The following is a 20,763-nucleotide window of genomic DNA, read 5'->3' on the forward strand; positions in this document are numbered from 1 at the left end:
GTGCTCTACATTTTAACTATACAATGTTATGATTTCATTAATCAATAAAAAAGTGTTTTTAGTAATACTAAATTGAAATCCAACTGATAGAAATAAGAATTTACTAAGAAATTATTCGCTGAGAAATGAGAATTACCTTTACATATGTATATCAGAGTCTTGCCTACCTCTTACTTACCCTTCTATCTGGAACATCTTTTGCATGATTGGCTCCTCATTCTTCAGGTCTCAGTTTAAATATCATCTAGAAAGACGTTCTCTGCTACCATCTTCCTGTCTAACTCAGTCTCCACTACTTTGTGAGTTCCCATCATTAAACTCAGTTTATTTCCTTCATAGGATGATCACAAGCTGTAATTATGTGTTTGCTTACTTGCCTTTCTCATTAGACTATATGTTTTATGGAAGTAAAACCATGTCTATCTTATTCCCTGGCACCTAGTTCAACAACTACAAAAAAATTTTGCTGCCTGTAAGAAACCTATCTACTCAAACTCACTCTCTGTATCTTTTGAAGAGGCACTTAATGCTAGACCCACCATTTACTAAATCTGACCTTGGTAAGTTATTTAGCTTCTCCATGCCTCAATTTCCTCATCTCTGCTAAAATGACATCCCTTAGGGATTTGTTATCAAGATTAACTTTATTACTGCATTTAAAGCTCTTAACACAATGTTTAATACTGCTTAAGCACTAAATGTAGGTTTTTAATATTTTAAAATATGTTTTATGATCTAGATTGCATGAAAATTGTTTATCTTTGTGTCCATTACTCCCATTTTAGTTGTAAACTTCAGGAGGAGAGTAGTAGGTATGCCTTATTTGTCTGTATTAATGTATATCATGCAGTGGTCTGTAGCAGGTTAAGGTCTAGTTCAATTCTCATTAGATATTTAATTCTATATCCTAAATATCTACAGAGTAGTAAAAATTGCTCTATTCATGTCTGAGTGTTGTTATGAACTAAAAACAAATAACCTCACATTATTCCCACTGATTACTAGAAGCTCCAACCACTCAGAGCTGCTCTGTGTTCTTAGACATATACCCCTTAGCTTCTTGTACCTTTCCTTGTTCATTCTCTCTTCTGCTTGGTTTTTAAGGTCTGTGCTCAAAGATGCCACCTTTGTAAAGATTTCTTTGATCTTTCAAAGAGATAAAATGGCTTTTTCGCTTAGTTTATGACTTTCCAGATACCTTATAATGTAATATCTTCCATTTGAGTCATTGCATAAAGAAAGATCTGGCTTTGTAAAAGAAATGTGGACTTCTACATATAACAAATGTTCATGATGCTTTTACCATTTGCTAAGCACCATCCTAATAGCCTATAGCTATAGTTATAAGGATAATTTGTATGTCAACTTGGAAGGAGATAAACCCATACCTATTAAAAGATGGTTTAGTAAGTGCTGCCACAGAAGTCTATTGAAGATTGTAGGTATTGGGATTAGCTTTACTTATGGGGTTGAAGAAGGTCTTTTCAAGTGGTAATAATTTGAAGTGGATATGTAAAAATGGGTAAGAATTTCCCAAGTAGATAAGAAGAAAAGCATGGAAGCATGAAAGTAACTGTGTTTTAAGGAAACATCATTTTTCTGATACATATAGAAAGTTGCTTTTATTTTCAAGCCCTGTCAAGGTCTACCCAGCATAGTACTTGAATAATGTTTGAATAATGAATAAGCACAACTGGTGTATCTAGCACAAACCAGCATAAACTGCTTTCTCTATCCCATCTTTTGCTTCCACTTTCTTTTGAACTACCTTTGTTTTCAGTCAGTTTCTTCCCGAGTGCTGATACAATGGCTGCTATATAAAGCCCCAAGTATATTCTGCCAGTTTAGTAACTTCAGTGAAATTTGACCTCTCACAGTTACAGCAGAATTCCTGCTACTGTGATTTGCCTGGCTCAGCTTGAGTCACATCTTCATCTTTAAACAATAACTTGGTAGCTGAGAGGTAAATAATTAATTCTTAATTTGGAAAAGTAAGTGGGAACCAAGTCATTCTAAGTGCAATGGGATGCTTTTAGAGGTTTTAAGTAGAAAAATCACGTGATCTAATGATGTTTTCTTAAAATACTGTTTTTGCTGCTTTGTGTAGAATGGTTTGCAAAAGGCAAAAGTGAAGCACCTAGAATTTTGAGGTAGTTATTGTACTAGTCCAATTGAGAGACAGTGGCAGTCTTGTTTTGGTTATGAATTAAAAGGAATGAATGGTGAGAGTAAGGGGAAAATGAAAGATGATTCCTAAATTTTTGAGTTGAGTAACTGAATGGTGGTGCCATTTATTAAAATAGGACTAGATATGAGGATAATTTAGTTTTGGCTATGTTACATTTTCATTGTTATATCAGTTGGGCAAATCATTAGGTGTCATTTTTTCTCTGTAAAGTGGAAATAATGCCATCCATTTAGTAGGGATACTGACGGATATGTTCATGTATAAAGCATACAGCGTTTAATAGTTGCACGAAGGAGTAAATGAAGTTGAAATTCAAAATGAATGAATTCTGATGAATGATTTCAAAATTCAAAATGAATGAAGTTTAAATTCAAAACTATGCCTTTTTTAAATGAAACTGGCTTTCTTTCCCTCAGTAATTTTGTTGCCACGTTTAGTAGTTACAAAACAATGTATTGTGTGTTGATTATCATATTTGGTAGATAAAGATTCTGGCATAGGAAAATATATTTTTTAGAAAGCAACTAGTTTAACTTTATCAGATTGTCCAGTTCTTGACTTCCTCCTTGTGTTTTTACTCATAAAAGTAGTGTTTCGTAAAATGTGTAAGATGGAGGAGAAAAGGATTCCCTGTAGATCAGACACTAATGAACTTGCCCTCAGATATATGCTTGACATTGCCTGACCCATGAGTTCGATAAAAAGTGACAGTGTGGTTTCAGTAGTGTACAGTTGCCTGGATACTCACTTGCCTATGAGGCTAATGCTATTTGTATTTATGAGAGATAGGAGAAATTCCTGATGCAGTTTTTAAATTTTGTGCTGTGGGATATCTTAAAGGTGGGATGGCTAGGGTTAGTTAAAGCTGCCTGGAGCAGGGAAGGGGCCTGACATCAAGTGTTAATTTTGAATGGGCAGTGGCTATGTCAGATAGTCTTAAATCATCCCCCAAACCAAATTATTTTCCTTTTGTAGTTTACATATGTGGCCTAGATATGCTTCATAGTTCATACTTTTCTAAACTTAGTGACGTGAAATAAAATGAAGAAATTATTGTGCATTCAGGTTAGCATTGAAAATCACAATCCATCATAGTGTTAGTTATTATCTTTTTAATTACTCAGAAGGTACATAAATAATATTTTCATTGTAAATGACTCAGAACTCAGAAGCCTAAAAAGATTTTGACAGCTCCCTCTTCGTGAGTTGTATAGATTTCTCTCAGATAGGAACTTAGAAATGGAATGGCTGAATTGAAGGTTACATTCATTTTATTTTGGTAGGTCTTACCAAATTGTCCCCGCCCAAAAAAAGCTTCACTTTCTTTCTCACCCACCAGCTATGTGAGCATGCATGTTACACCAACAACGGATTATGTCAATATTTTTAGTTGTTACCTATTTGAAAAATGTGAATAGTATTTTTTAATTTGCATTTTCTTAATTACTAGTTTAATTAACCATTTTTCTATATGTTGGTTTATCTTGATGATATTACAGTTTGCAAACCAAGTTACTTTGGTATTTATTGAATTACAGAGTGATTGGTTAATGTACATATAGTAATGATTGACTTTAACAATACTGAAACACTTGATTCACATTGTTTTACTATAAAAAAGTATATATTGTGGTGTATAATTTATTGCCTTTTTATATATGTTACAACTGGAATAAAATATGGAGAGGCATTATTAGTTGAACTTGGTTAAGTTACATATCCTCCCTGTGCCTCAGATGCCTCATCTACAGATGAATGGATAAGGATAATATGATTTATACATACAATGGACTATTATTCAGCCTTAAAAAAAGAAGGAAACTTGCCATTTGTAACAATATGGATGAAGGTAGAAGACATTATGCTAAGTCTTCTTTATGCACTTCTAATACTTTATTGCTGTCTCTATCATAATAGTTATCACATTGTACTATGGATATTTGCTTCTGAATGTAACCCACACAGGGTTGTGACTTCCCTTAAGGGAAGAATATTGTGTCTTTATCTCTCCTGTATCTCTCTTGCAGAGGTTACAAACTGGCAACTGCAATGACTATTTTGTTTGGCTACCAGTTTTGGTTCAAGAGTGTTTTATATTTGAACTGGTTGCCAACGCTTAAAAGTTTGGGCATGTCACATGTAAAACAACAACAACAAAATGAAAGAGGATTCCTGGCTTTGGCGTTCTCTCAACGAATGAGAAAATTCTGGCAACATCAAATCCCAGATTTTTCCATAGCAGCAATCAGCTGTTGTATAGTAGTAGCTGCCTCAGTGGATGAGGCATGCTCTCCAGTTTACCATAGTCCCCAGCACCTCAGTTTTGCTTCCTCAAAACTAAAGCTAAATGCCATTTGCCCATGACATTTCACTCATTTATGTTACCTATCTGGCTGCTCTAGACACTTGCATTTGAGAAAGCTGCTCTAATAACTGTCAGAGACAGAACTCCAGAAGTACCCAACAGTTGTTTGTTGATTGGATGAATGAAAGATACCATAAACATATACAAATATAGAAAGCTTACCAGATTTACTTTTAAATGTACAAGGTTATAGGGGTCTAGCTGTGCTTTATCAACAGATATTCCTGTCGTTATTTTCAGTTTAGAGCATGAAGGTGTGGTAATGTTGGGGTATCAGAGAATGATGCTCTGAACTAACTGGTTTTCCTTGGACGTGATTGCCAGGCTGCCACAATTTTCAAGATACCCTCAAATTTATTCACTACTGGCATAATGCAGTGAAATATGACAAAAGATAAAATATGATCAAATGCACTTGCCATTTATTTTGGAATGCATGACAATATCTATTCACTTGAGCTAAAACATACAAACAACACCCAGCTGTGTTTGAAGACAGGGTATCTTTGATCAGAATTTCTGAAATACCCCTTTGAGTTAGCTATTAGTATAATAAACTTTATTAATTTGTACCTAACAGTAATTTGGAACTTATGATTATTTAGTCTAGTTGAACTAATGTATGACCCAATCTGTGAAGGAAGAGTTAGCCATTTAAGTGATCAGTATGGGTAACATTTTCTGGCAAGGAATGTAGAGGAGGCAGTAATAAAAACTGAAAAAGAACAGACTTTTCTTTAAAAAATTTTTAAACGTTTATTTATTTTTGATTGAGAGAGAGAGAAACAGAGTGCAAGTGGGGGAGGGGCAGAGAGAGAGAGGGAGACACAAAATCCAAAGCAGGCTCCAGGTTCCAAGCTGTCAGCACAGAGCCTGACACGGGGCTCAAACTCATGAGCTATGTGAGATCATGACCTGAGCCGAAGTCAGCTGTTTACCTGACTGAGCCACCCAGGCTCCCCAAGAACAGACTTTTCTAGTTTGAGTTTGGAGGAAGTATCCCAGTGCAGTGAAAAAGAGAAAGTGCTTCAGAATCCCATAGATTTCTTTTCTGCTTACTTGGAGACTTTGTATCCTCAGATGCTTTTTCTGTTAAAGAATAAATAAATAAAAACTGGGTTGAACTTGATAGCAAGAATTAGAGAGTATATACATGTGTATAAAGCACCGTTCCAGGCCTTTGCATTTCATGTTTCTCTTTCTGGAACACTCTTTCTGGGATAGGTACCTTCTCATTCAGGATTCAACTTATCTCAAGTAGAGAATGACTGGTAGGAGTCTAATATCACCCTTCATAGAATTTACCTAATCTGAAATTATCTTGTTTATGTATTTACTTCTTTCTTTTCTGTCTCCTTCCTTATTGCCCACCCCCACCTGCCGTGCACATACTATAGAATGAATTTTAATTCCATGAAGGCAGAGACTTTGTCTCATAGTAACTACTACAAATTATTACCGTCTTCATTGTAGGCACTCAGATATTTTTTGAGTGGCTGGATGACCGTATGAATGCTCATGAATTATTAGCACTCAATTAATGTACTTGTTAAACTTAAAATAGGTTTATCTGTTGCTTATAAAGTTCAGTGAGAAATTCTCCTAGTACTTGTTAATAGTACATTATGTGCTTTCATTAAAAGTATTTTTATACATTAGCATTAATTTTTAGCATTAATAAAAAGATGATCTACTTTTTTAAAGGAAGAGAATTGTTTTATATTTAATTCTTAACTCTTTTCTCTGGTCTCATCTACATTTTTTTCATTCAGTCATTTTATTTTCTTACCAGCATATTTCTTACCACATATTTTCTTTTTTTTTTTTTTTTACTTCCAAGCATGTGTTTTATTTTTATTTTTTTAAGTTCTAGTTTTTTAAAATATATAGTTTATTGTCATATTGATTTCCATGTAACACCCAGTGCTCTTCCCCACAATGCCCTCCTCCATGACCATCTCCCCCCTTCCCCTGTCCCCCTTCTCCTTCAGCCCTCAGTTCGTTTTCTGTATTCAAGAGTCTCTCATGATTTGCCTCCCTCCTTCTCCCTAACTCTTTTACCCCCTTCCCCTCCCCATGGTCCTCTGTTAGGTTTCTCCTGTTAGACCTGTGAGTGAAAACATATGGTATCTGTCCTCCTCCTGACTTATTTCGCTTAGCATGACACCCTTGAGGTCTATCCACTTTGCTACAAATGACATTATTTCATTCTTTCTCATTGCCATGTAGTACTCCATTGTATATATAAACCACATCTTCTTGATTCATTCATCAGTTGATGGGCATTTAGGTTCTTTCCATGATTTGGCTATTGTTGACAGTGCCACTATGAACATTGGGGTACCTGTGCCCCTATGCATCAGCACTTGTATCTTTAGCAGCGCTATTGCTGGGTCATAGGGGAGTTCTACTGATAGTTTTTTGAGGAACTTCCACACTGTTTTCCAGAGCAGCTGCACCAGTTTACATTCCCACCAACAGTGTAGGAGGGTGCCCTTTTCTCCACATCCTCGCCAGCATCTATTGTGCTTACCGTGTATTTTCTTACCAACCAGGTGTAGTTCCTTAAAGGAGTATAGAGGTCTGCATCTTGTTCACCCAGCACTTTCTTTGCTGTATTGTTATCACTGAGGTAAGAACTACTGAATCGATAAAGAACTGAGTTTAAGACTGGAAGTAATTATATCTGTCCATTATATCTGTCTCTTTTCAGCTATTAAAAAATTTTTTTTCCTTTGGTTTATTTGTTTTGAGAGAGAGAAAAAGAGGATACATGCACACAGGTAGGAGGCAAAGGGAGAATCCCAAGCAGGCTCCACACTGTCAAGAGCGGGGCTCTCTCTTAGGAACCTCAAGATCATAGCCTGAGCCAAAATCAAGAGTCGGATGCTTAACCGACTGAGCCACCCAGATGCACCTTTCTCGCTATGCTTCTGTGAATACTTTAGGAATCTTGGCCCAAAAAGAAGGAATTAATTTTGAATCATCACTCTCTTAAATGAGACACTGCCAGGTGTACAATTAACATGATTTGTTAGAGTAGCATCTAAATCATTGTAATTATTCCCAGATAACCATTTTGTGAATGAACGAATGAATGAATGAATGAATTGATGAATAAGTAGACCTACATAATGTGGCAGCTATGTAAATCAACTTAAAATTTTTAACTAAAGAATATTCTACTCTCTTGGATATTTAATTGTTATATTATAGCCCATTATTGCTTTTTTTTTTCATTTTTTTCATTTATGTGTTTTCTATCACAGTTCCTTCAGTTGCAGAATACTAAAGCATATAGTTCCTATTAATACTTATAAGGCTACTTTAAAATAATGTCATTAGAAACAATAAAAGTATACATGTGAAAAATTAATTTAGCACAATATTTCTACCTTTGTGTCTCAAGGACTATAAAGAAATAAGAATGAGATGAAGTATGTAAGTATATAGTTTTATTGGTGGTATGTTTTTATGTTGCTCTGTATTCTCCACTTTTGTAAGTAATCTTAATATACTGTCCAGTAGGATAGGTACTATTCACATGTGGCAATTTAAGTTTAAACTGTGTTCCTTATTCAACTACACTAGCTAGCTATGTTTTAATGCCTAGTAGTCTCATGGGCCTAGTGGCCACCCTTTTGGATAGCAGATAGAGAACATCTCTATCATCACAAAAACCTGTTAGCACTGATAGACTGTCATACACATGACTCCTTACTCTTTATTTTGCCACATTGCACATTAGATTTTTTTTGTTTCTAATTTGAAAATGGAGTTTAATATTTTCTAGAAATATTACCTTGCTAATTTCTTAAAATCTCCTTTCCCCAAAATGATTGTTTTATCAACTATATATTTAAGTCAGCATGCTCATTTTTCCTTTGTTTTTCCATTTGTTAAGACAGTCAACACCTGACATTTTCACCATTATTTAAAACTCTGAATTCTGTGATAAATACAGTTGAAGTAATGCCTGTAGGTATTATTAACTTGTAAAACAACATAGCATATGACAGTGTCTCCATGCACCTCTTTTACCATATACAATGAAAAAAATACTTATTAAATGGTGATTTTTCCCCCTTTATCTTATTAAGTAAATTATATGGTCCTTTTATATGGAAGCCTCCATAGTTAGAGATGTAAAACAGCAATTTCTTGGTTCTATAGCATGACATGGTTCAGAGCTGAGATTAGAGAAACCCCGTAGAGTTGTTAATACTTGAGGGCATCCCCAACTAGAAAAGTATGTGAATTTAGGCATGGGAGGAAGGAAGGATCTGCTTTAAATTTAGTGTAGGGTCACTGAATCTTAATGATAGATTAAACAAGGGAGGTAGAATAATGAATAGGGGTATGCAGTGTGTAGCACTAATACCAGAAGTCCATGGTTTGTGGCGGTTTTTTAATGTCCTTTCCCATATGGTTTTGAATAGAGTAGGTTATGGCAGGGATGAGCTAAGGAATAGCTTTGTTAATGAATAAATAGGAGTAATTTTTTTTAACAGGAGACTTCAGACAGTTTATTTAGAATGCCTGCTTATTTAATGAATCATGATTAAAAAAATTCTCTGATCTTAGTAATACATTAAGTGGAATGCTAGGGTATTCCTGTTATTTTCTTTCTTAAATAGCTATATTTACATTTCAGAGCCAGCCCTATGAGTGAAATCCTTGGGATCGGATTGTAACTGCCTTAATTAAAAGCCAGTTGTGTGGAGTTTCTGTGTAATGGCAGCATCGGTCCTTAGTTTGGGTTTGGTGTGTAGTGTTGTACTTTAGTTCATAGTGTCAATTCACTTTGATAAGTTTTAATTAAATTGTCCCTTGGAACCAATATCCAGCTCCATCTCATTTACCTAAAATTAACTAGGTATGTGATATTGGTGCCTAGTGTCTTATTACAACCTTGCTCTTAGCCATGGCAGCTACTTTCCTTAAGATAGCCTCCCTGCCCTCCCACCCACATATCTCTTGGAGAGAGTAATACTGAAAGCTGATCTTGGAAACTAGCAAGTTAAAATCAGAAAACCTAATCGGACACACTTAAATATCTCTCAGGGCTGTTCTTTGGAGACGATTACTTAATATTTCCAAAAGGAGAGGTTAAATTGGTTGTCCCTGGTGCCTTGGTTAAGCAGAGCGAAGGGAAGTGTAACTCTCCTGACTCCAGGGCCCCAAATGCAAACACTGGCCTAGTTGTTCCCAAACTTTCTCCTTGATGTGGATGACTTGAATGGTTTATTTTCACTTGATGAGCCACACCCCCAGGCCACTTTAGTATTCACGGCAGACCCCAACACTAAGTCCCTTTGTTGTCTTTGTTTTTTGCATTTTTTTGTTAACAAGAAAAGATAAAATTATAAGAGACCTGATTGTAGACTGAGCTTCCATTGCTGATGGTTCCCACCACTTTTTTCAGCATCTCAGAGAAAGGCAAAGCCCTGGATGGGCAACAGAAAGCTGCAAAGCAAACATAAACATCATGTCTGAGCATCAGTATGGTGCTACCAGAATGGGAAAGGATACTCAGTCTTTATCAAAATATAAAGACAGTCTTTGCCCAAAACAGTAGGATTGGCAGCACTTTTAAACATTTGAAGTTGCTGGAGAAGCAATGGTCTTTTCTTGTAAAAAAAAAAATTTTTAAGAGGAAAGAAGAAATGGATTAAGAATTTTAAAAATCTGCATTATCATCTTGAGCCAAACATTAAACTAACTAAATGATATGATATTTGGGCAAGTAGTTTAATTTCTGTGTGTGTGTGTGTGTGTGTGTGTGTGTGTGTGTGTGTGTGTGTAAAATTTAAAAGGAAATGCAATTCTATAAGAAAACAAATTGGTGGGATAGATTAATGACATTGCCCCACGATTTTACATTAGAATATGTAGAGATTGCAAATAAAACATATACTGCACCAGAATTTCACTGTCCAAATCAAAAGCATAGAAGAGGGGTTGGTAAGAGTGCCCAACCATTGAGAAAAGGAAAACTAGAGTAACAAGATAGGGCGTAATTGATTTACTACTGGATTTTGGCCTAGTGGAAGATCAGCAGGCCCATGGTGTAAACGTCTTCATATTCTTTCATTCCAGACAAAACTCTTAAATTAGCATGGGGTGGAAACCCTGAAGGCTCTGGGTAAAAGATTATAAGAGAAAGAGCTTTTGCTATCCTTCACTTTATAAAGTTTAACTACTGTTTTAACTGTTCTCTTCTTGCCTTGATTTATTTTCCTTGAAAATTTTTTATCTCGCTATTTCTTTCCCAGCTGTGTGTGACACCAAGAACTGCCCTCTTACTGTGAAGGCCGCATTCAATTGTTGAAACAATAACAAGTTTCTATTTGATCTGGCAGTTGTCATTCCTCTATAGCACTTAAAAGTACAAAAATCTATAGCCTGTAACTTACTCTTCATTGCCTGTTACAGCAGGTCTGAAAAGGCTCTCTTGGTCTCATGACAGAGGTTTTATTCATAGTTGGTCACTCTTACTTGTTACCACTTAATGCCCACCATTTAAAGTGTAAATGGTCTCATAGAAACTTTTTACACATTACAATTATAAAAGTGTCAGGTAGAAAAGGATTTTAAAGATAATTTTTTACATACAACCTTTTATTTTACAGAAGAGGAAATTTAGGCTCAGATGAGATAAATTATAGTCGTGAAAGAATCTAGACTTCAGAATCTCAGAAAACTAAATTAAACCCTAATCTCACCATTTATTAAGTGGAATAACTTGTTTGTTGTCTCTGAGCATCAGTTTCCTCATTTTAAAATGAAAATAGTAATACATGTAAAGGTTTTTGGGAAGATGGTATGTTAACATAAAACCAAGTTCCTGGTTTGTAGAAGATACTGAATAAAATATTCATTTGCTTCTCTTTCCTTCCCCTTTCCTTTGTTCAGGGTTACTTATAATTAGTACGATAGCTGAAATGAAAACAGGCTGTTTTGTCTCCAAGGGTATGTCTTTACTTTGAATAAAAAAAAATTGTTTTTATTACAGAACTAATAGAAATTTGAAAAAGATAAAAAGAAAATAAAATTAATTCATAATCCCATGACCCTGAGGGAACTAATTCTACCTTTATTATGTATCTTTTTTCTGTGCATTTATTATGTATCTTATTTTCTGTGCATATAGTGTTCAGACATATATATAATAAGCAGAAATGTACATAATTTTGTAACCTCATTTTTCTAATGCATAACAACTTTTAATGTTAGTAAGTATACTTATACATCAGGGTCAGCCAACTTTTTCTGTAAAGGAATAAATAGTAAATATTTTAGGCTTTGCAGGCCATATAGCCTCCGTTGCATCTACTCAGCTCTGCCACCATGGTAATTCAGAAGCAGCCACAGATAGTATAAACAAATGGAAATGGTACTTTTCCAATACAACTTTATTTACAAACACCTCAGACTGAATTTGGTCTCTGGGCTGTACTTGACTGACCCTGCTTCTACGTCATCTTTTTAATGGATGTATGATATTTTATTTATTTATTTAATTATCCTACTTTTGGATTCTGCGAACGGTGCCAGTTTTGAATATGTCTGATATATTGAATATCCTTATAGCTAAATACTTGGTTTTAAGCATAGTTGTATCCTTAAAAGTAACTTATACACTGCCGACATATCAAATTGTCTACTAAGATTCAGACTTAAAAATCAAAACATTTTTGATGTACAAGTGTTTCTTGGTTGCTTAACTGACTGAGCCACCCAGGTGCCTTACTATACTTGATTTTAAAAGGGAGGGATCAAGAGTCAGTGCTTTGCTTTGCTGACTGAGCTTTGCAGAGGCCCCAACAAAGTTAGCTTTAAAAGTTAAGGTACTTTGGGGTGCCTGGCTAACTCAGTAGAGCATATGACTTTTGATCTCAGGGTCATGAATTCAAGCCCCATATTGGGTATAAAGTTTACTTAAAAATAAAATTAAAAATTAAAAAAAAATTTAAAAGTTTAATATATGTTGGCTAAGGCAAAAATAAACTTTTTAAAAAGTCTTTCAAAAAATAATAAAAGGAGAAATATTAAGAGTATTTATTGAGTGATATATTTACTGCAGGCATTAAAAAACATGTGTGTCTATTGGGTCATTAAATAGTTAGAAAAACTGCACTCACTTACTGTTTCCATAATGTATATAGAGGAGATACTGCTCTGTAGGACAAGATTTTGACTGACTCTAGTTAACCTTTTGCTATTTTTCCTTTGGGTCTTGTTTCAGCTAGCCTATGAGAGAGACAAAAAATAAGCAAAAAAAGCTTTAGCTTTTCATTTGCTTCTAACATAGTTTCCTTGTTTATTTTTAAAAATGCTTATGCATTAAATTTTTTTAATGTTTATTTTTGAGAAATAAAGAGACAGAGTACAAGTAGGGGAGGGGCAGAGAGAGAGAGAGAGGGAGATACAGAATCTGAAGCAGGCTCCAGGCTCTAAGCTGTCAGTACAGAGCCTGACGTGGGGCTTAAACTCAGGATCTGAGATCATGACCTGAGCCAAAGTCAGACACCCAACCACCTGAGACACCCAAGCATCCCAAATGTTTATGTATTTTTGAGAGAGCACAAGCAGGGGAGCAGCAGAAAGGGGAATCCAAAAGTGAGTTCCAGGCTGACAGAGTGAGCCCAATGTGGGGATCAATCTCAAGAACTGAGAGCATGACCTGACACAAAGTCAGATGTTCCACCTACTGAGCCACCCAGGTGCCCCCAAACATAGTTGTATGATGTTTAGGAACATTTCGTCAATTTAGCTGATGTATATAGGTGTCTTCCAAGTTTATTTAGCATGACCTATAGATCATTTTTTGTGGATTTGCAGTTTTACTACAATGTCCAAATATATATTACAGCCTGAAAGCAATCACAGTTAAAGGTAGAAAAACTGAAGACAAGCACAGATTCTCAATGGTGAAAATTGTTATCAATTATTTCAGTGCTATAAAGTCTATAGTAAAGAAGTAGTAGGGTGTCATTAATTTCTTAGATGAAGAATGATCACTTTATCATTAAAATAAAATTATAGCATGTCTAGAATTTTTGTAGCAAATTACTATTAATCATAATTGTTCCCAAAAAGGATTGGCTACATTAGGCACAAATTCAGAGGGAATTTAGGATGAGTATACTAGAGAGGCCTGGTTATCTGGGAAAGCCTATAACTCATACATCCTAAAACAGTGCTGCTTAAATTTGGCTTATTAAGAATTACTTTGAGGACTCATTAAAACACAGATTGCTGGGCTCCAGAGTTTCCAAAACTCTAGGTCTGTGGTGGGTCACCCAAATTTTCATTTCTAGTTTTCAGGTGATATTAATACTGTTTGTCCAGGTACCACATTTGAGAACTTCTGTTGTAGAAAAATAATTTTTGTATTTATTATATTCATTGTTTATGATTTCAACTTCTGCAACTTCACAATTTCTCTACACCTTTTTTTCCCCCAGAAAGCTCTTAAAATTTGCGTCTTTCCTATTTGAGAAACATTCTCAGCCTTGCTCATTGTAGTACTTTAGGAATTCTCTTTTAAAGTCCAAGCTTAACCTTTAGCTAAAGATACGAGCTTATTTTAAACTATTTTTAAAAAGAGAGAGAGAGAGAGAGAGGATCTGTGTTCCAGCAAGCTGGGGAGGGGCAGAGAGAGAGGGAGAGAGAGAATCTCAAGCAGGCTTTTTGCAAAGGGGCTCAAACTCGCAAACCATGAGATCATGACCTGAGCCAAGGTAGAGATCCAGATGCTTAACTGACTGAGCCACTGGGTGCTCCACAAATTTCTTTTAAAAAACTTATTATCGTTTGTTCAGTCACTTTAAATATGGTCTAATTTTGCAGTTTTTACATAATTTTCACCCACAGCAAACTTTTAGGACAAGGAATTATGAATATAACCATTTTTCTAATGAAAGTGTTAAATCTTGTCCTTGGTAATTTTGTAGGATGGCTGAAATCCATTTACAGGTATACGCATTCAGATTCATTTCCATATTTGATTAGTTTTATTGTCATCATTCCCAGTAATCTTTTAAAATGCCAATTGTCAAACTTCTTTACTGACAGGAAAGAAGTGGAATAAGTTTTTTAAGTATGGTATACAAAGCAAAACTTAGTTACAATTGTTGGAATGAAGAATTCAGTTAGAGCCAAAAGATGTTTTAAAGAGCAGAATACGATCAGTTCAAAGCCTAATTGAAAGCAACTTCAATTTTATAGTTTTCTTCAAACAACATCTTCATTGTTTTCTGGAAAGATGGTATTTGAGAAAAAGAAATGTCTCCAGTTACTGTTTTTATGAGGAGAGAATTGCTGAGTCTTTTAAATGGTTAATGAGAAGAAGTAATAGTTAAACACTTGGAGCATTGATTTCTGATTTGAATTCTCCAACACAGGCCAGCCCTGAGGGAAGGGGAAAAAAAGCTTGCTAATTAACATTTGATTACTGATGCCACCTTCTCATTCCCCTTGCACCATCCGGTTTCAAGTGTTTTTGTTCAGAAAGGATTTTTAGGAGGGTTTTAACTTGCATCTTAGTAAAACAAATCCATCTGCAACTGCAGTGAGTATATAATATGTTTAAAAAAAGAAGAAGAAAAAGAAAGGTCCTTAAATATGAAGTATGTGTACAAAACCCAGTCTGGATCAGGAATGATTGGTTTTTTAACTATAAGCCTTTCAGGGCACCAAAGATTGCTAGGAAACTGGAAGTAAGCCTAGTCTGTATGCTCTATTTTGATTTAAACACCCAGACACAAATTCTTATTTGTTCAGTGCAGTTATTATTTAGCAAACTCTTAACCAGAGCATCTGTGATAGTGTGAAGTACTTGGAGTTCAAAGTTTGATATATTTAAAATTTGGATAAGTTCACGTTCTAATATGACCAAAGGCCTTTTTTTCTAAGATTGGTAAGAGAATGAGATTTGTGTAGTTTCAGGGTGCTTTTTGGTAAGGGTTGTAATTTGCCACAGTATTCTTAATTCAGAAAATGTAAGAACTAGAATGCTCATAAATTGATAGGTTCTAATCCCTTGGCAATTAAGTATTTTGGTTTTTTTTGTTTGTTTATTAAGATGTTTGATATATTAAGAATCCTGGGCCATATTTCAAAATTTTTTAAATGTTGACATAAATTAATAGCACTTTACAACTGTGTCACCTAGTAGTATTCTGGCAAAACCATAGCCTAAGTGATAACATTTGGTTCATGGAATAGTTATTTGGGAAACCAACATGACAGACTTTATTTTTAAATGAATCTCATGAGAGGAAAATGTTATGTAGCCTTTTAAAAAATGTAGACTTTTCAAAAATTCAGACTTTTCTCATCTAAGGAAAAAATTCACCTCATATGCTTATTATACATAATATTTGTGTTTTCTACTTGAAATTATCTGCAGTTTTCCTTTTTGATATATTGACTTTTTACTATTTTTCTTCCATGTTCTAGCATTAAATGACTTTAAACTTTCCCTCATTACTTGCTTGTCTTACATATATTTAGCTCTTTATTTCCTGTTCCTAGAATTAACTCCAGTACTGTCACAAAATCATAGGATTTTAGAACTTTGAAAATTAGAAGTGATCTTGTTTCATTCTTTTTAATATTGAATAAACTAAGTCACAGAGAGATTTCACCACCTTGCCCACAATAACAGCTGGGCAACATTAGGACTAGAAATCTAGTTCTCTCCTCTCATTATGCCATAATACCTCAAACCTTGTGACTTTTCTATCAGAATCTGCTTCCACTTGGATAATACCAGAATGACATTTAAAATTCTCTGAAATGTTTTTCAGTAGTTTGGTCAACATTTAGCACACAAGAAATGATTTTATTAAGGCTGACAAGTTATCTACTAAGTTGTCTATATTTCAATTTGAATACCTACAAACAGCTCATTTGAGGCTAATCTGAGACTCAGAATTTAGCCGTTAGCAGAGTAAGTCCCTAAAAATTCTTTTCTAAGAAATTCTGATAAAATTGTTTGAAAATTTATGGAACTCAAAAGAAAACTTTGTGGGAAATGACTATCATGTTTAATTTTATATTAAATGGGTTCATAATAAAGTAATCTTTTCCCCAGTGCTGTGTTTATCATTCCACATTGCAGAAATAATGAAGTTTGAAGTGGAGATCATTACTTAGCTTTTTACATTAACTATAGTATAAGAAACAAATATTAACAATGAAAAGGAAATAAATCAGAACTATATTAATTCTATACTATTTCAAATTTATCTGATCTTTTGTCTTAGTCACAAACAACGGTCCTATCTGAAGCAATGGGAAGAAATGAAATTAGGAAATCTAGAAAACAAACTCCAGAAAGTCTATTGTCAATCTAGAATACTTGGTCCATGTACAGTATAGTTTGCAACATAGCTTTAATGTTCATCTGGCAATCAAAGCATTTATTAAATTTCTTCAGAGCTAATTGAAACATTTGCATAGTTTAGCAGCCTGAAATCTCGTAGATTTAGAGCTTAATGTATAACCAAAATTGAACAGATTATGAAGGTTCAGCAAAATATTGAGCCAATGCTGATCAAGAAAATGTGTAAGACAAAAAGGCCCTTAGGAAATGTTAGCCTGTGAAGTGCCACTCGTCCTTAACTAGAATTTAACACAAATCTCTAAAGATGAAACTCCCATCAGAGTAGTACAATAATGGCTGCTGGGGATGCCAGCTACAGCAGCCCAGCTGGTGGGTGTTCTACTGCCTCTCAAGTGCTGTCAAATCTCTGAAATCAGTCACCCTCAGTTTCTCTCTCTTTCTTCCTGTCCCTTTTCTACCTTCCCCATAGTCCTGCCTTTCTCCTCACAATCTCTTGCTCTCTTTCCTCTGTTTCTCCTTCCTTCTTCCCTCTCTGAGAGAACTGTGTTCATTTGATTCGTGATGACCTTAAGTTGATCTGCATCATTTTATACACAGCTGTATGTTGTTATTCAGGTTTCCTGGAATACTAATCTCTTAAAAGAGTCAGTTTTAACTTTTGTGTACGTTTGGGATTTTTTCCTTCTCTGCAAGGTTGTGATGTAAAATTTTAATTCAGTAAAACTGTGATTGAAGAGCATAGACTTTAAATATCTCCATTAGTAAAACCATTACTCATTTTATACTTTTGCTATTGTATCACTTATCTTTCTTTAATGTAATGGTGAAATCTGTCTATAGTTACAGCATTGATAAAATACGGAATTATTTTTTGAAAACTAGTTTGTTTCTCTTAAATGGTTGCTTAGTGAGTGTGGTTTAATACATGATTCCTTTTGCTTAATCTCAGAAACTGTCAATTTAGCTTTTTCATTGGAACAATCACACATTAGCCTAATATGCTGTACGTTGTACCGTCTCAGCCAAGATCTGTCTGCATTAACCAGTTTATTCTATGACAAGTTGCTTAACAGATGTCATTCTGGGAAGAACAATGAAGCCAAATACTTGTGCAATGGCTAACATTACTCTAACTTTGATCACTTTTGTTCAGCACATCAGTCTGGCGTTGTGCTTTATACCAACATAACACTATAGCCAGAACATGCTTTTCAGACTTAGAATAGCAGAGGAATGTTATTCATTTCAGTGCAGTTATACATGAGTTAATGGAAGAAGAAAAATACTGTTTATTTCATAATACCATATTGTTGTGTTTTGGAATTAAGGTGGAATTTAAAGAATCCTACTCCAGAATTATTTGTTTATATATTCAACCCATAGTATTTGTGGGTTCAACCCCTATCTCCAATGCTGGGGTAGACTTGCCGCTTTTCCAACAGATGTAATTATTTGTCATGCCTTTTTTTCCCCCAGAAAAATAGCTGATGAAGCTTAGTGTATCTAGACAGCATAATTCAAAAATACCTTTAAGAAAGGAATTTTGTATTAAGGCATAAAATCTCCTCATACTCTCTCTTCTGCCCTTTCCCTTTGTTTTATTACTATAATAGATAGCTAATATAATAATACATAGGTGTTTATGGAACACCTTTCTCCTTAAACATGACAAAATAATCTTAACTAGTGGAAGTGATCAGAAGTTTATCCAGTTGCATTTGGTTATATTGTTGGGTTGATAATAACCAATGAAAATTTCCAAACTTAATGTGACTGACCATAAACAAAATACTGCATGGTACAAAGGTCATTGCTAAGAACCTCTGTAAAAAGCTATTTGTTTGAATTGAATGGGGATCAAACCATGCCCCCAAGCTCCTCAGTTCTCACTTACATAGCCTTTTTCACAGGTGTACATTAGAGATAAAAATAGATTGAATTCCATGTTTTGCTTTGTTTTTTTCTTCTCCTTGGTGAATATATATATCTCTATTTCACTGGAAGGATAACTTAGATGTGTTTATGCATAATAAACAGTAATGTGATACAAGATGCTGTAATTAGACAACATGATACGTTAGGTTTCTGCATTTTTAAAACATGAATGAATGCTGTTTGTTTTCCATATTGAAGTGGTATTATTGAACAGATTATGTTCAATTCTAGCTTCATTTGTTACAGTCAGGTAATCCCATAACTAACTTTGAAGAGTTAATTAAGATGAGTGATCTCTCCATTCTTAGGATTTGTTATTTTTTTAAAGTTTGTACACTGAGAATGAAATAGAATTTCTGTAATCTATTTAGAAGAAAAGCGTAAGACCGATATGACACATCTTAATTACTAGGTAACATAGAGTTTAACCTTCCAACACTTTATTCTAATAAATTACTTACCTCCTGTCCTTTTAAAGTGAAAAGGTATATCGTTGCGTGTTGAGAAAAATAGTTTTTCATCTTTAACAGTATTTAAAAAGTATTATTACTCTATTTTCAGTAAGACCCTAAATAATATGCTAATGGATGGCCTCAGTTAATAAATCTGCTGTTGAAGTAGTTTTTAACTTGGGGGTGATATCAAAGATATAATCTGTATTTTTATATCTTTCAAATTTTTTTAATATTTCTTCATTTTTGAAAGAGAGAGAGAAAGCACAAGCCGGGGAGGAGCAGAGAGAGAGAGGGAGACACAGAATTTGAAGTAGGCTCCAGGCTCGGAGCTGTCAGCACAGAGCCCAACACAGAGCTAGAACCCATAAACTTCTAGAGCATGACCTGAGCCAAAGTCAGATGCTTAACCACCTGAGCCACCTAGGTGCCCCTCTGTTTTTATATCTTTGATACTTACATCAAACAATAAAAACCTTCAGGTTTTTCCTCCTGCCCTCTCCAAAAAAACAAAACAAAAACAAAAACTACTTTCTTTTATCTCCCACATAGAAACATAAAGTGTATCTTTTATTTATTGCACATCTTGAGTCATTTAAAAATTTAATAGATTATTAGCATTTATAGTTATAGTCTATCAGAGGTGAAAACTGTGTACCTAAGTTTCTTGACTGAATAGAAACTTCAAACCATTCAGGAATATAAAAACAACTGGCAGAGGGAGATGTTTCCCAAACTATTATTTCATCTACCGTTCATTGAGAATCTACTTTTAAATTTGGTTTAGATTTTTTTTACAAAATTTTTCTGACTCTTGTTTTCCTAGGCTCCAGTTCTGGCTTCAAATCTAGAAGAAAAAAAGAAATACAGTGTATATCTAACAAGTGGCAATGATAATAAGTCATATGGGAACCTTATTTTAATTGTGATGAATCTTTCTTTGTACAGGTAAAGAGAAATGTGTATGACCTTACGAGTATCCCCGTTCGCCATCAGCTCTGGGAAGGCTGGCCAGCTTCTGCCACAGATGACTCAGTGAGTGACCATTGAATTATCAGTTTTTTATTTTCTTTTCTCTTTTGCCATTTTCAGTCTAATTGGCTGTGGTTATCACAAAACAGAATCAAATGCTTTGAATATTCCATTGAAAAAACTTTAGAAATCAAATAATGTGAAAATAAGGAGTTCTAAATTTGAAGTCACTTGCAGAACACATATCATTAAACCAAGTATATCAACATTCTTTTGGTAATGTTACAGTATCAGTATCAGGAATTTGATGTTGCTTAACTTAATTTTTTCCTTGTTGAAAAAAATATATTTAGATATTCCTAATGAAATATCCCAAACACAAAATAGTTTTTCCTAAATTACAGATGTCTCAATATCAACCTAATCATATTTAATGTTTATTTTATTTATGAGACAGAGAGAGACAAAGCATGAGCGGGGATGGGCAGAGAGAGAG

General features: G+C 34.5%; 1 protein-coding gene across 3 annotated transcripts in view; it reads left to right on the forward strand.

Annotated features, from left to right (window-relative positions):
• The window catches only part of FAF1 (Fas associated factor 1), a 474,908-nt gene that overhangs the window by 260,757 nt on the left and 193,388 nt on the right, over nucleotides 1-20,763 (forward strand). For all 3 annotated transcript variants that reach the window (XM_029946447.1, XM_029946449.1, XM_029946448.1), the window contains one exon: nucleotides 20,244-20,330. In XM_029946447.1, coding sequence (XP_029802307.1) covers nucleotides 20,244-20,330 — 87 coding nt within the window. The remainder of the gene's footprint in view (nucleotides 1-20,243; nucleotides 20,331-20,763) is intronic.

This window comes from Suricata suricatta, chromosome 8, assembly GCF_006229205.1.
Source record: "Suricata suricatta isolate VVHF042 chromosome 8, meerkat_22Aug2017_6uvM2_HiC, whole genome shotgun sequence".
Taxonomy (NCBI): Eukaryota; Metazoa; Chordata; class Mammalia; order Carnivora; family Herpestidae; genus Suricata; species Suricata suricatta.